The sequence below is a fragment of the Theobroma cacao genome, chromosome 5 (genome assembly GCF_000208745.1).
Source record: "Theobroma cacao cultivar B97-61/B2 chromosome 5, Criollo_cocoa_genome_V2, whole genome shotgun sequence".
In the NCBI taxonomy this organism is placed as follows: Eukaryota; Viridiplantae; Streptophyta; class Magnoliopsida; order Malvales; family Malvaceae; genus Theobroma; species Theobroma cacao.
In genome coordinates this window covers 10,150,600-10,162,617 of record NC_030854.1, presented here as the reverse complement: position 1 = coordinate 10,162,617, position 12,018 = coordinate 10,150,600, and the positions used below count along the sequence as shown (strand labels likewise).

General features: G+C 32.7%; 1 protein-coding gene across 1 annotated transcript; it reads left to right on the top strand.

The window, feature by feature from the left end:
- Nucleotides 121-4,495, top strand: LOC18598441. Its single transcript, XM_007027959.2, has 4 exons — nucleotides 121-942; nucleotides 1,722-1,877; nucleotides 1,983-2,663; nucleotides 3,122-4,495. The coding sequence occupies exons 1-4, from the start codon at nucleotides 607-609 to the stop codon at nucleotides 4,259-4,261; spliced, it is 2,313 nt and encodes a 770-aa protein (XP_007028021.2). The 5' UTR covers nucleotides 121-606; the 3' UTR covers nucleotides 4,262-4,495.

Genomic DNA, 12,018 nt, shown 5'->3' with positions numbered 1-12,018 from the left:
AAAAAAAAAAAAAAAAAATACCAAAGGCAAGAAAAACCCGGAAGTCAACTACCTCGTTATTACGCCGTTACATCCGGCCCGACGATAACATACATACAACTTGTTTCTCTCTCTGTGTTGCTTTGCCAGTTTGCCTACTTAATACTTACTTTGTTTTTGTCTCCGGTCTCCCCTCTTTTTTAACCCTAGTTAACTTTTTAACCCCTCAGCCTTCGATCTTCATCCTTCAACGTTCACTCTCTCTTCTCTTCTTCTTTCTTTCCTGTTATATATTAATATAAGCACTCTTTCCCTTCTCTATCTCACAAGAGCTTTTTTTTTTTGGGTTCTTCAAGACCAGATTAAGTCCCCTTCAAACAATTAAAATCTCCATTTTTGATCCCTTTCTTTAACTACCCTTTACTTCTTTTCTTCTAAATTTTGATTCAAGAACCCAAGATTGTTTCTATTTTCCACCTTTTATTTTGTTTTGGGGTTTAAACTAGAAAAAAACCCAGAAAGAAAAGAAATAAGAGTTTTTCTGGGTTTGTTTGGGTTTCTGGAGAATACTAATAATTCGACAATTTTAAGGTTGTTCTTTTTTCTGGTTTTTTTTTCTTTTAAAAAATGGTGGTGAAGATGATGAGGTGGCGACCATGGCCGCCTCTGGTTTCGAAAAAGTACGAGGTAAAACTAATTGTACGGAGGTTAGAAGGGTGGGATCTGGTCGGGGAAGGTTCAGAGAAGTCGCAGAAATTAACGGTCGAGATTCGATGGAAAGGTCCAAAGGCTTCTCTCAGTTCTCTGAGGCGAACGGTTAAGAGGAATTTCACAAAGGAAGTCGACGGCGTTGACGAAAACGGCGCCGTTGTATGGGATGAGGAGTTTCAAACCGTTTGTAGCTTATCGGCTTATAAAGAGAATGTGTTTCATCCTTGGGAGATCGCTTTCTCTGTCTTGAATGTAAGCCTCAGGAGAACAGATTCTCTCTCTCTCTCTCTTTTTGTTTTAATTTTGTGGGTTTTTAGAAAATTAAGTTTTTTTCTTAGAAAAATGGTTAAATGATAAAATTATGGAGAATTTTTGGGTTTAGATTTTCGAAGTGGTGGCCTTTTGGGTTTTGGGTATTGCGAATTTATTGTATTTTTAGATAATCTTTTACATCTATGAAATTTTTTGTCTTTTTTTATGTTTGATTATATTTTTCTACATTTTCTTGGGTCTGTTATTTTGGCTGTTTGATTGGTCTGAAATTTGAATGAAGATTCTCTGAACTGATCTATATTCATTAAAAATCATAACATTGAATTTACTTTAGAATAATTTTGACTATTAATTTGGTTGAATTGAATAATTTTTTCAAGATAATTAGACTGTTGGTTGTGTTCTTTATGACAGTTGACCGTGGGGGAGTTGTTGATATTTTGAAAGATTGTTAATTTTATTCAATAGAAAATATTGGAAGAGACTATTTTCATCCTTCTTTTACTTGTTTGTTCGACTAATTTTATTCTGTCTGAACTTTTTGAATGGTCTAGCTTTGTTAAACGTAATATGTAGAAACTGTGTGGATTACTTTCTGCCTTTGGTGCTGATCATTGGACGCAGAGGGGTTCTTACCTCCTAAACTTTTTTATCATCATATTTTTCTGTTATCATTGTCAATTTTCTGCTGTTGTTGGTTTTCAGACGATAGCTCTTTAACTGTTCAAACTTATTGAAAGTTATCTTTCTTGATGCAGGGCTTGAACCAGGGGCCCAAGAACAAGGTTCCTGTTGTTGGGACAGTGTCATTGAATCTTGCAGAATATGCTTCTGCTGCTGAACAGAAAGAGTTTGAGTTAAACATCCCCCTCATACTCTCCAATGGTGCTGCTGAACCTGGTCCCCAACTCTGTGTATGTGCCGTTAAATCATTTCATGCAGAATTCTACTGTGTTTGATTGATCCGTTTCCTTAAGGCCTTTACATATTCTAATTTTAAGTTCTCGTTCATCATGTAGATATCACTTAGCTTGTTAGAACTAAGAACTGCTCAAGATACCGCAGAGCCAGTACAGAGGGCATTAGTGCCTGTTGCTTCACCTTCCCGGTCCGGCGAAACTGTCTCAATGGAAAAGGATGAGCTTTCTGCAATTAAAGCTGGTCTTAGAAAAGTGAAAATTTTTACAGAGTATGTTTCGACTAGAAGAGCAAAGAAAGCATGTCGAGAGGATGAGTGCAGTGAAGGAAGGTGTTCTGCCCGGAGTGATGATGGTGAGTATCCATTGGACACAGATTCACTTGACGATTTTGATGAAGGAGAATCAGATGAGGTAAAGGATGACTCTGTTGTAAGGAAATCATTTAGTTATGGTACTCTAGCATCAGCAAATTATGCTGGAGGATCATTTTACTCCAGCATGAGGATCAATGAGGAAGGTGAGGATTGGGTGTACTACAGCAATCGCAAATCAGATGTTGGCTGCTCAAATGTTGAGGATTCTGCTGCATCTGTTTCAGAGCCATCCCTGTTGCAGAGTTCCAAGCGTAGCATTTTGTCTTGGAGAAAAAGAAAGCTAAGCTTCAGGTCTCCTAAAGCAAAAGGGGAACCATTGTTAAAGAAAGCCTATGGAGAAGAAGGTGGGGATGACATTGATTTTGACCGCCGGCAGCTTAGCTCTGATGAATCTCATGCCCATGGGGTAAGAATCATTTCTTAATTTTTTATTTTGCATTACACTTCTCTGTCTGCGATCTTACTGGTATTCATAGATGATTTTCTTGTCAATCATTAATGCTCACAGATCAGTAGCTATATCTGATTATATAGACCAATATTTTTTATTATTAATCCTGATTTTGTCAAGTTATCACGTGATCTTCTTACGAATTGATGCACCTGCAAAGATGCATGTGTCTATGTATCTGATTGAGGATTTGGAAATCCTACGATTCCTACATAGTTCATACCTTTATAATCACAGCTAGTTTGAATGGTACCCTTTCTTCAATGGGTATTACTTTTCCAAGGCCTTAATTGGCTTTATAGTTTAACAAATATTGCAGCAGCATTATCAACTCTCCAATGTTTATTTCTTCGCAATTTTCACCTGTCTAAAGTGTATTAAGTTTTAAATATAACTTTCATTTGTTTTTGCAGTGGCACAAGACAGACGAAGATTCATCTGCAAATCGTTCATCCGTTTCTGAATTTGGGGACGATAATTTTGCTATTGGCAGTTGGGAGCAGAAAGAAGTGGTGAGCCGTGATGGACACATGAAGCTTCAAGCACAGGTCTTCTTTGCTTCTATTGATCAACGGAGCGAGCGAGCAGCTGGTGAAAGTGCATGTACAGCCCTTGTTGCTGTAATTGCTGATTGGTTTCAGAACAACCGTGATTTGATGCCTATTAAGTCCCAATTTGATAGTTTGATTAGAGAAGGCTCATTGGAATGGAGGAACCTCTGTGAGAATGAAACCTATAGGGAGCGGTTCCCTGACAAGCACTTTGACCTTGAGACAGTTCTCCAAGCAAAATTACGTCCTCTTTCTGTAGTGCGAAGGAAGTCATTTATTGGATTTTTCCATCCAGAAGGGATGGATGAGGGAAGATTTGACTTTTTGCATGGTGCAATGTCTTTTGATAACATCTGGGATGAGATTAGTCGTGCTGGTGCAGAATGTCCTAACACTGGTGAACCTCAGGTTTACATTGTTAGTTGGAATGACCATTTTTTTATCCTCAAGGTTGAACCAGAGGCTTACTACATCATTGACACATTAGGAGAGAGGCTTTATGAGGGATGCAATCAAGCTTACATCTTGAAATTTGACTGCAATACTGTAATTCACAAGCTACCAAATGTGGCTCAATCATCAGATGATAAGTCGAGTAGTGACCAGCAGATTGCAACAGCTGCAGCAGAACCCAAAAATTCACAGGTTCAACAGGTCAACAGGAAGGAGGAGGGTCCTGCTGCAGGGGCTATAGCAACCAAACCTGAGGAATCAATCAAGAGTGAAGAGAGAGAGGAGGTTGTTTGCCAAGGAAAGGAGTCCTGCAAGGAATACATAAAGAGCTTCTTGGCTGCTATACCTATTAGGGAGTTGCAGGCAGATATCAAGAAGGGTTTAATGGCATCAACACCACTCCATCACCGATTACAGATTGATTTCAACTATACTGAGTTCTTGCAATCACTACCTGAAACTTCTGCAACTCCAATGACAACTGCTACTCAAATGACAACAGCCACGCCACTCTCAGTCGAAGTTCCTTTAACTGAAGTTGCTGCATAGAGACTTGCTGTAAATTCTAGGAAAAGTGTGATTACTCTAACTTGTTTTCTTTGTTTTACTATGGGTATCTTATGATGTGAATGGGGTTTAACAAAGAGGAACCCGTATGAGCCTTTTTTTTTTGTTCCAATCAGTTTGGCGAATATAGTTGTGTTTTCTCCTAAGTTGGCTGGAAATATAACATTTAACTTTTTTCTCATATGTTGGAGTTAAATTTATCTGTTGGCTTTTTCTTGTGGCTGCTCTCTTTCTAGTGAAAATGAGTTACGTGTTACTCTGCATTTGACTGTAACTTTCCATCTTTCAACAGGTTTGGCTCAAAAGCCTTTTATCCTTTTTAACAGTTGTCGAAATATTCTCCTGTTGTGCACAAGGTACTTTTGCAGACTGACGATGAAGAAAGTCTAAACTGTTTTCTATGTGATTTCGTTCCCCATATGATTAAGCTTATGAGTATGATTGGAGCCTGTGCTTTTGAAGTTAAAATATAATATAATATAATATAATATATAATAGTAGCTGTACAAATTTCATGACCCTATGTTTTCTTCTGACTAAAATCAAGATGTTGTGTTCTTTTCCCTGTATCCATCCATCCTGCCCAAGGCAAAGGAGAACTTTTCAAGGTTGGTCTTGAGGCCTAAAAAAGATTCTTTGAAACGTAAAGTCCTTTTTCGAGAAAGAAACTTTGCTTCTGATTGATTCCCTCTACGAGTTTTTCCTGCCACATCCTCGTGACCAAGTTGAATTATTATTATACCGAGTGTTGAGCCATGGTTTTTCTGTTTTCTAACCCCCATATGGCCTGCGTTGCACTACACGTCGAGGATACGTCCTTCTATAGCTTCTGATTTATTCCTTTAGTATGGTTCAAACATTTCATTTTCTGGTTAACTTGTGCTTGGAATTAATGAAAGATGTCAAGACATGGGGCTTGGCATTGTTTTAAGATGTACATGAAGGCTGTAAACATTTCATCTTTTAATTGATGCAAGCCTTGTCCAAAGCCAAGTAAAACACAACCCATTACTCAGTAGTGTTGAATCTTACCTTCAACAAATGAAAACAATTCAACGCAACTACCTTAGCTGATAAAACTGTTTTTGATTATTATTATAAAAGATTTCAGATTAGGCTCTGCCCTTTATCAGGAGGTTTAGGAGGTTGCGAACTTGTTCAGTGTGAAATTAGCAGCTGTCCTGACTGCCTTGAGACTTTTTTTATGGGCTCAACCTAAGTTCAATACTATTTTTAAACGCAGCCTAAGGCCCAAAGCCTCTTTTTCTTTTTCTTGTGGGGAAGTTATGCCCAGTTTAAACTTCCATTTATGATACAGAATCAATATATATATGTATATGTGCGTGTATAGGTGTTGAAAGGTTCAGATCCCGTCCAACTAGTAACACATACGAGTTATTCTAAGCCCAGTCCAAAGAGGCTTGTTTCCTTTTCTGTCTTCTATGTTTTTTCTTGGCTCAAATACGTATTTCTTCAAGCTTCTTCAATGCACTTGGCATATTTCTCAAAGGCTTAGGGCTCAGTCATTTGGGGCTCCAAGATTAAATTAAAATGAATATGCCTTTAGGATTTTCATATCATTTGATCACAGACTTCCAGGGCTCTTACACCATTCAATTTGTTCCAATTCCTTTCTCCATATTCGTTTGTATCATAAGGTCACAAGTCTCTAGGGTAAACAGGATCAACAATATATATGGAATTGAAACATTATATGCAATTTAATCATTAACCTCTCGAATTTGCATTTTGACAATTTTACTTGGTTGTTCGCATGTTGAGTACAGTATAGGGTGATCGGTGCTATCAGAATTGGTGATACGAAAATAAAAATATTATTATTCTTTTTTTTTAAAGGTTCAAGTTTAAAATTTAATTTTTTTATTTATTAAAAATACATATAGATAAAAGAAGAAAATAGAAAAAGAGAAAAAAAATACAAAAGTGATTGTTAGAAAAAAGAAAAGAACTAAAGAGATTGTTTTTGCCACGTGTGACGTGACAAAAGAATTCAACTTCAATGTCATATCATACCCAAATTAACATCTTAATGCTACAAATACCCATGGAGCATGCTTAGGTCGGCTTGAACGAGGATTACTTCAGTTGAAATCTTGAAGAGTTAGCCCAATCTCAGTCATAGACTTATTTTACGTCACTAAAAATTAAAATAAAAAATATTTTTATATTAGTGTTTATTATTTTTATAATATCTACTGGAAGTAAATTATAATAAAATCTCAATATTGATCCAATAAGATAATGTTTTTAAGTTGAGTCAAGATTGAGCTGAACAATATTTAATTAAAAAATAGTCGATGCTATCAATTTTTTTTCATTGGTTGTAATTTAAATTTAAACAATATAATTACAATGAAAAATTGTTTGTTTGTTTAGTTCAGCAAAAACTCAAGTCATTAATTTTTTTAAAACTCAATGTTAAGGAGCTTAAGGGGATTAACTTCTCAACTAAGTAAGATACTCAAAAATAAATTTTCTTTATCATTTGTTCACCTGCACTAATCATGTTAATTGGAACAAATACTATTATAGTCTTGAGTTACTACAATTTTTGTTCTTTGACTAAAATATAGGTTGTGTTTTGGTTCTCTTTTTGATAAATTAGTTATCTTGTTGATTATTTTAGGGGGAAGGATAAAGTTTAAGGATTATGAGATAATTTTATTTTATAGAATTATTTTATTCTAATTTTATTATTAAATATTAGCTAAGTCTTCAATTTTCAATTATAATTTATTTATTTTTAGTTGTTTTTATAATTAGTTTATTTTTAAGTGAGTTATTGTAATTTTATATTATTATTTTTAATTTAGTTATTATTTATTAGTTTTTATATTTTGTAGGAATTAAAAAAAATTGAGCTTAATTTTGGAAAGTAAGATGTTGAAAGACTCGAAAGTCTGCTTGCATATACTTCAGTGTTTTGGCCATAACTCAAGTTACAGAACTCCAAATGATGCGATTCTTGGACCATTGGAAAGCTAAGAAACATAGCTACAACTTTCATAAGATAGAGAAAATCATGTCGGAAAATGGCTGGACGTACTGTGCCAGGAATGAAAAATTGTAAAGATTGACAATTGATTTTTTGGACCTCTCATTACACTTTTAAGCACAATTAAACCCTAGGTCAGCTTAAGGAACTTTAGGTTAAGCGTATTTGTATAAATAGGATATGTTAACAACATTAAGGGAGACTTTTGGAGATTCAAGAAGCTATAAGTTGAGGCTGAAACTTGGAGATCAAGGCGGCAAATATTGTTTTGTTTTCTTTCTTGGATTTATTTTTCTTATTACTCTCAATGGTTGAATTTATTTTAATGTTATTTGTTTTTGTAATTATGAGAAGCTAATTTTTTTTTCTAGGATTTCAATTGAACTCACATGTAATCTAAGTTTTTAATCTTTTTCTTACTTATTTTTAATGGGATTTGAATTGTTTATTCCAATTTGTTCTTAATGCTTTTAATTGCTTGGGTACCAATTAAATTGATCTAGGAACCTAAACAAACTTGGGAAAGGGAGTTTAGAGTATACTAAAATTGAGATAGTATATGATCATATTAATTGATTTGCGTATAGGATAGGGATATACCTATAGGCCATATGTAGCCAGATTAGAGCCTGCACTTAATGAGTCTATTTTAATTTCAATTCACATAGGGATATAGTGTTTTGGTTAAAATAGATATTTTTATAAGATGAGTCCAAAGACCCTTATAAATAATTTAGGACTCTAGGTTAGCAATTCACCCCATCGAAATAAGTTAATGAAGAGAGGTAAGATTTAAATGAAGTGTGAGGGATATTGTAATCCTAGGCTTCTTTGATTTGATATTTTTTCAAGTTATTATAATTTTGATTTTTCGTTTTAGTCTAAATTTTGATTAATTAGTTTTAGCTAATTAATTAATTTTGATTGTTTGGATAAGATTAAATTGTTCTAATTTTAGTACTTAGTAAAGTTTTAGATCAATTCTCTGTGGGATCGATACTCTGCTTGCTAATATACTATCTATTCGATACGTATACTTGCGTAGTAGAATTTTAACTGACACTATGTTTATGCAATCTTTATATGATTATATTGTAACACTAATGTTCTATCTCTGTTATTGTAACACTAATGTTCTATCTCTGTTATTGTAACACTAATGAACATCACTTAGTTCATCTGAGGCATGCTCACGTGGCAGAATGGAAGACTATGCTGAAAATCCTCCAAACTTGGAGTTCGCCTTGGGTAAGTGCATGTACAATAAAGAACTAAGTGATGTTCCTTCGTTTCCCTCTGTCTCCAGAACAAATTGTGCAGAAATTGAGGTCCATCCTAGGGTACAGCATAGGAGACATTCAGACACTGAACTTTCAATTGATAAAATATTCAGTTTAGCCTCAGATAAAACGATGGATATGGGGCAAAATGATGAGGCTTCGGATGAAGATGCCATCTCGGTGAACTTTGTAGCTAGTTGAGAACGCGAGAGGTATTTCTAGTGCACTAATCCAGAGAAGAATCCAAAATTACAATTATTGTAAAAATAAAAATCTTAGTCAGTTCGGAACCCATGATAGATGCTTCTAAAGTCAATTTTATTAGAGGAAAATTGGTTTAGGGTTGTGTAACATGGTAGTGTTTCAATTTTATGACGGTAGTAAAAATATGGTCATAAAATGAAACATTTCATTATAGGTACTCTACTTAATCCTTCTCGATCTCATGTAACTCTGGACCTTTTTGTACTTTATTTTTCCGTTATTTAATAAAAATTATACACGGTAGTTGGGCCTTGCAAGAATTACCAGTAAAAAAAAAACCTATTATATTTTTTTAAAAAATATCTCTGTTATTATTTTTATTATTATTGCTAGCTTTTTTCATTTATTATGTTATATTTTTTCATGTTTGTTTAATGTCAAGAAATATTTAAAAGGATCACTTTATCAATTAGGTGCGAATCTGTTAAATTATATACATCCTTTTGGTATTGAGTTTCTTAAATTTGGGTTTTTATAATTAATATATATATATATATATATATATATATATATATNGTTGTTTTGGGGGAATGATGATCTTTAACACCTGTGTCTATGCAATCTTTATATGATTATATTGTAAAACCAATGTTGTATCTCTATGATTATTTTTATTATATTATGTTCATTATTATTGCTGGTTGAGTTTCTTAAATTTTGTTTATTTAATTAATATATAAATGTTGTGTTTTCATTTTGTTTTGAACACAGCTATAGGTAGTTATTTATTCTGGCTATTGTAATATATTTTTTAATTTAATATATTACTATTATGTTTAGTTATGAATGTAACATATATTAATTTGTAATTAAAATTACCTGTAATAGTTTGTTCACTTTACGTTCATGATTAATTACTTCTACACATGTTAATCATATGATTTAAACTGTATTTGATTGTGTATGAATACAAGCCAACTAGCGATTACATATCGTTTAGCTATTGTAATATGATTTTTAATTTAATATATTATTATTATGTTTAGTTATGAATGTGACATATATTGATTTGTAACTAAAATTAATTGTAATAGTTTGTTCTCTTTACGTTTATGGTTAATTACTTCTACATATGTTAGTCATATGATTTAAACTGTATTTGATTGTATATGAATACAAACTAACTAGCCATTATATATCGTTAAGTGTTTTAACCTTTTTTTGCTATTAATTATTACATATTTACTTTATTTCTTCTTACATTGTTGATATGAAAGGATATTTTAATTTATTGTTGCTTCTTTGTTTTGATTGTTTTAAAATATGTTACAAATTTATGATCGAATTGATCTATCACATGTCATCTATGTTCTGTTTTTGTTTAATCTTTGTTCTCATTTCTTATCAATATATGTATCAACCTTACCTGTTCTGATAATGATTGATGTACATATTATTTATTGTTTTTTTTTTATTTTATCTCTTCTAAATCAAGAAAACTTAAACGAAGCAAAAAATTAACCAGTCCTTATTAGAAATTTTGCTTTCATTTGATTACATTCTTTATAATTTTTTGTAGTATATTGAATTTTGAAGTAATTATTTAATTATAGTATTGCTTTGGCTATATGTTTAAGATATTACTTATTACTCTTATTGATATCATGACTTAAGGGTTGTTTGAGTATATTTTGAACTTTTTATTAGTTTGTTTGCCTGTAATTATATGTTTGATTTTATTTTTCCCAAATCTGGTTTCAATGTTCGCATTGCATTCTTTTTTTTTTTTCCTTTTTTCCTTGCTATTTAGGTAGCTATTTGATATGTCACTCATTGTTATTTGTTTCATATTAATTTCCTTTTGTTTATACTTATCTTATCAAATTGCTATAGATTATATCCCTGTCACATTCAATTATATTCTTTTAATTTTTTATATTCTTTATATATTGTTGGAAATAGCATAAGCTTTATTAATGTGACATATTGATTATATTGTTAAAGTATATTATCTAAAAATGTTTTCTTTAAATTTGTGTAAATAGAATGTTTGTATAATTTATATGCTGCAGGTTGTTTTAGAGTGTCTTTAATTGTGTACAAGTGCAAACTCAATCTGCAGATCATATATTGTAAAGTGTTCTAACTTAATCAACTTATGAATAATAGCATACTCACTTATTTTCTTTTTATATTAATATATTTATTTACTTTGCTTTGTTTATTAATAGCTGTCTTTTTATTTCGGTTATTTTATAATTCGTTTAATCTTTATTTTTTTCTTTTTTTGCTAGAATTGAATTTACTTTTTAAAGTTTTGTGTCTATTATAAAGAATCTATCTAACCAATGCAAACAAAACATAATTGATAGCATGAAAAAATTAAAAGTTGTCGTAACGTGCGGGTCCGAAAACCCGACCTCCAGATGCGAGTGAAAATTTTAAAAACTAGGAGTCGCCACCAATCTTTTTACTAGGTACGATTGGCCACCTATTGACTCGATTCTAATTGATGAAGCCTTAAATTAATTTTAAGTCCACCGAAAAGAACCTTAAACTGGTCTACGTTTTTCTAGATCTAAGTTCGGGAGTACGGTTACTCCCGAGGAAGGATTAGCACCCCCGAGACGTCCGTTCCATGAATGGTACCATTTTTAGATTATTCTATTAGGCTTTAATTTTTTAAGTTCACTATATTTTCTTAGTTATTATTCCCTTATTTTATCTCCTATTCAACCTAAAATAGAATACAAATGTGAGGTAAGATGAAATGCATGGTATGAGATGAAAGATGTCGGATGAATAACCTTTTATCGAGGATGTTCTCTCGGATCCGCCCATCATACTGGTGGGATTCGAGGCGTTCTCTCACCTAAGGAATTATCCGAGAAATTCACCTTCGCAAATTCGATGAATAAATCCCATCATCGGGGTTATTGTACATTTTTCTTTAAAAAATAATGTTTTTGTGAATAATGAACTTAATACGAGCGAAAGCCTTTTATTAAAGATGTTTCTTGAGCCCTCCCATCATACTGGTGGGACTCAGGGACACCTTTTCTGTCAAACCCTGGTCTATAAAGTAATTACGGTGTCATTCACATACTCGATAGAATGTTTGTATATTGAGAAAGCCCGAGAAATTGACAAAAGACGATATTACCCCTAGAAGTACAGTTAAGTCGATTAAACATATTCAAGATAAAATCGAGATCTTAAAGATGAAATTGAGAATTTCA

Excerpts from the sequence above, each read along its gene's own strand:
- LOC18598441 (XM_007027959.2), top strand. The coding sequence starts at position 607 with ATGGTGGTGAAGATGATGAGGTGGCGACCATGGCCGCCTCTGGTTTCG. Across the intron at positions 1,878-1,982 it reads AACCTGGTCCCCAACTCTGT|ATATCACTTAGCTTGTTAGA; the intron begins GTATGTGCCGTT and ends TTCATCATGTAG. Across the intron at positions 2,664-3,121 it reads ATGAATCTCATGCCCATGGG|TGGCACAAGACAGACGAAGA; the intron begins GTAAGAATCATT and ends TTGTTTTTGCAG.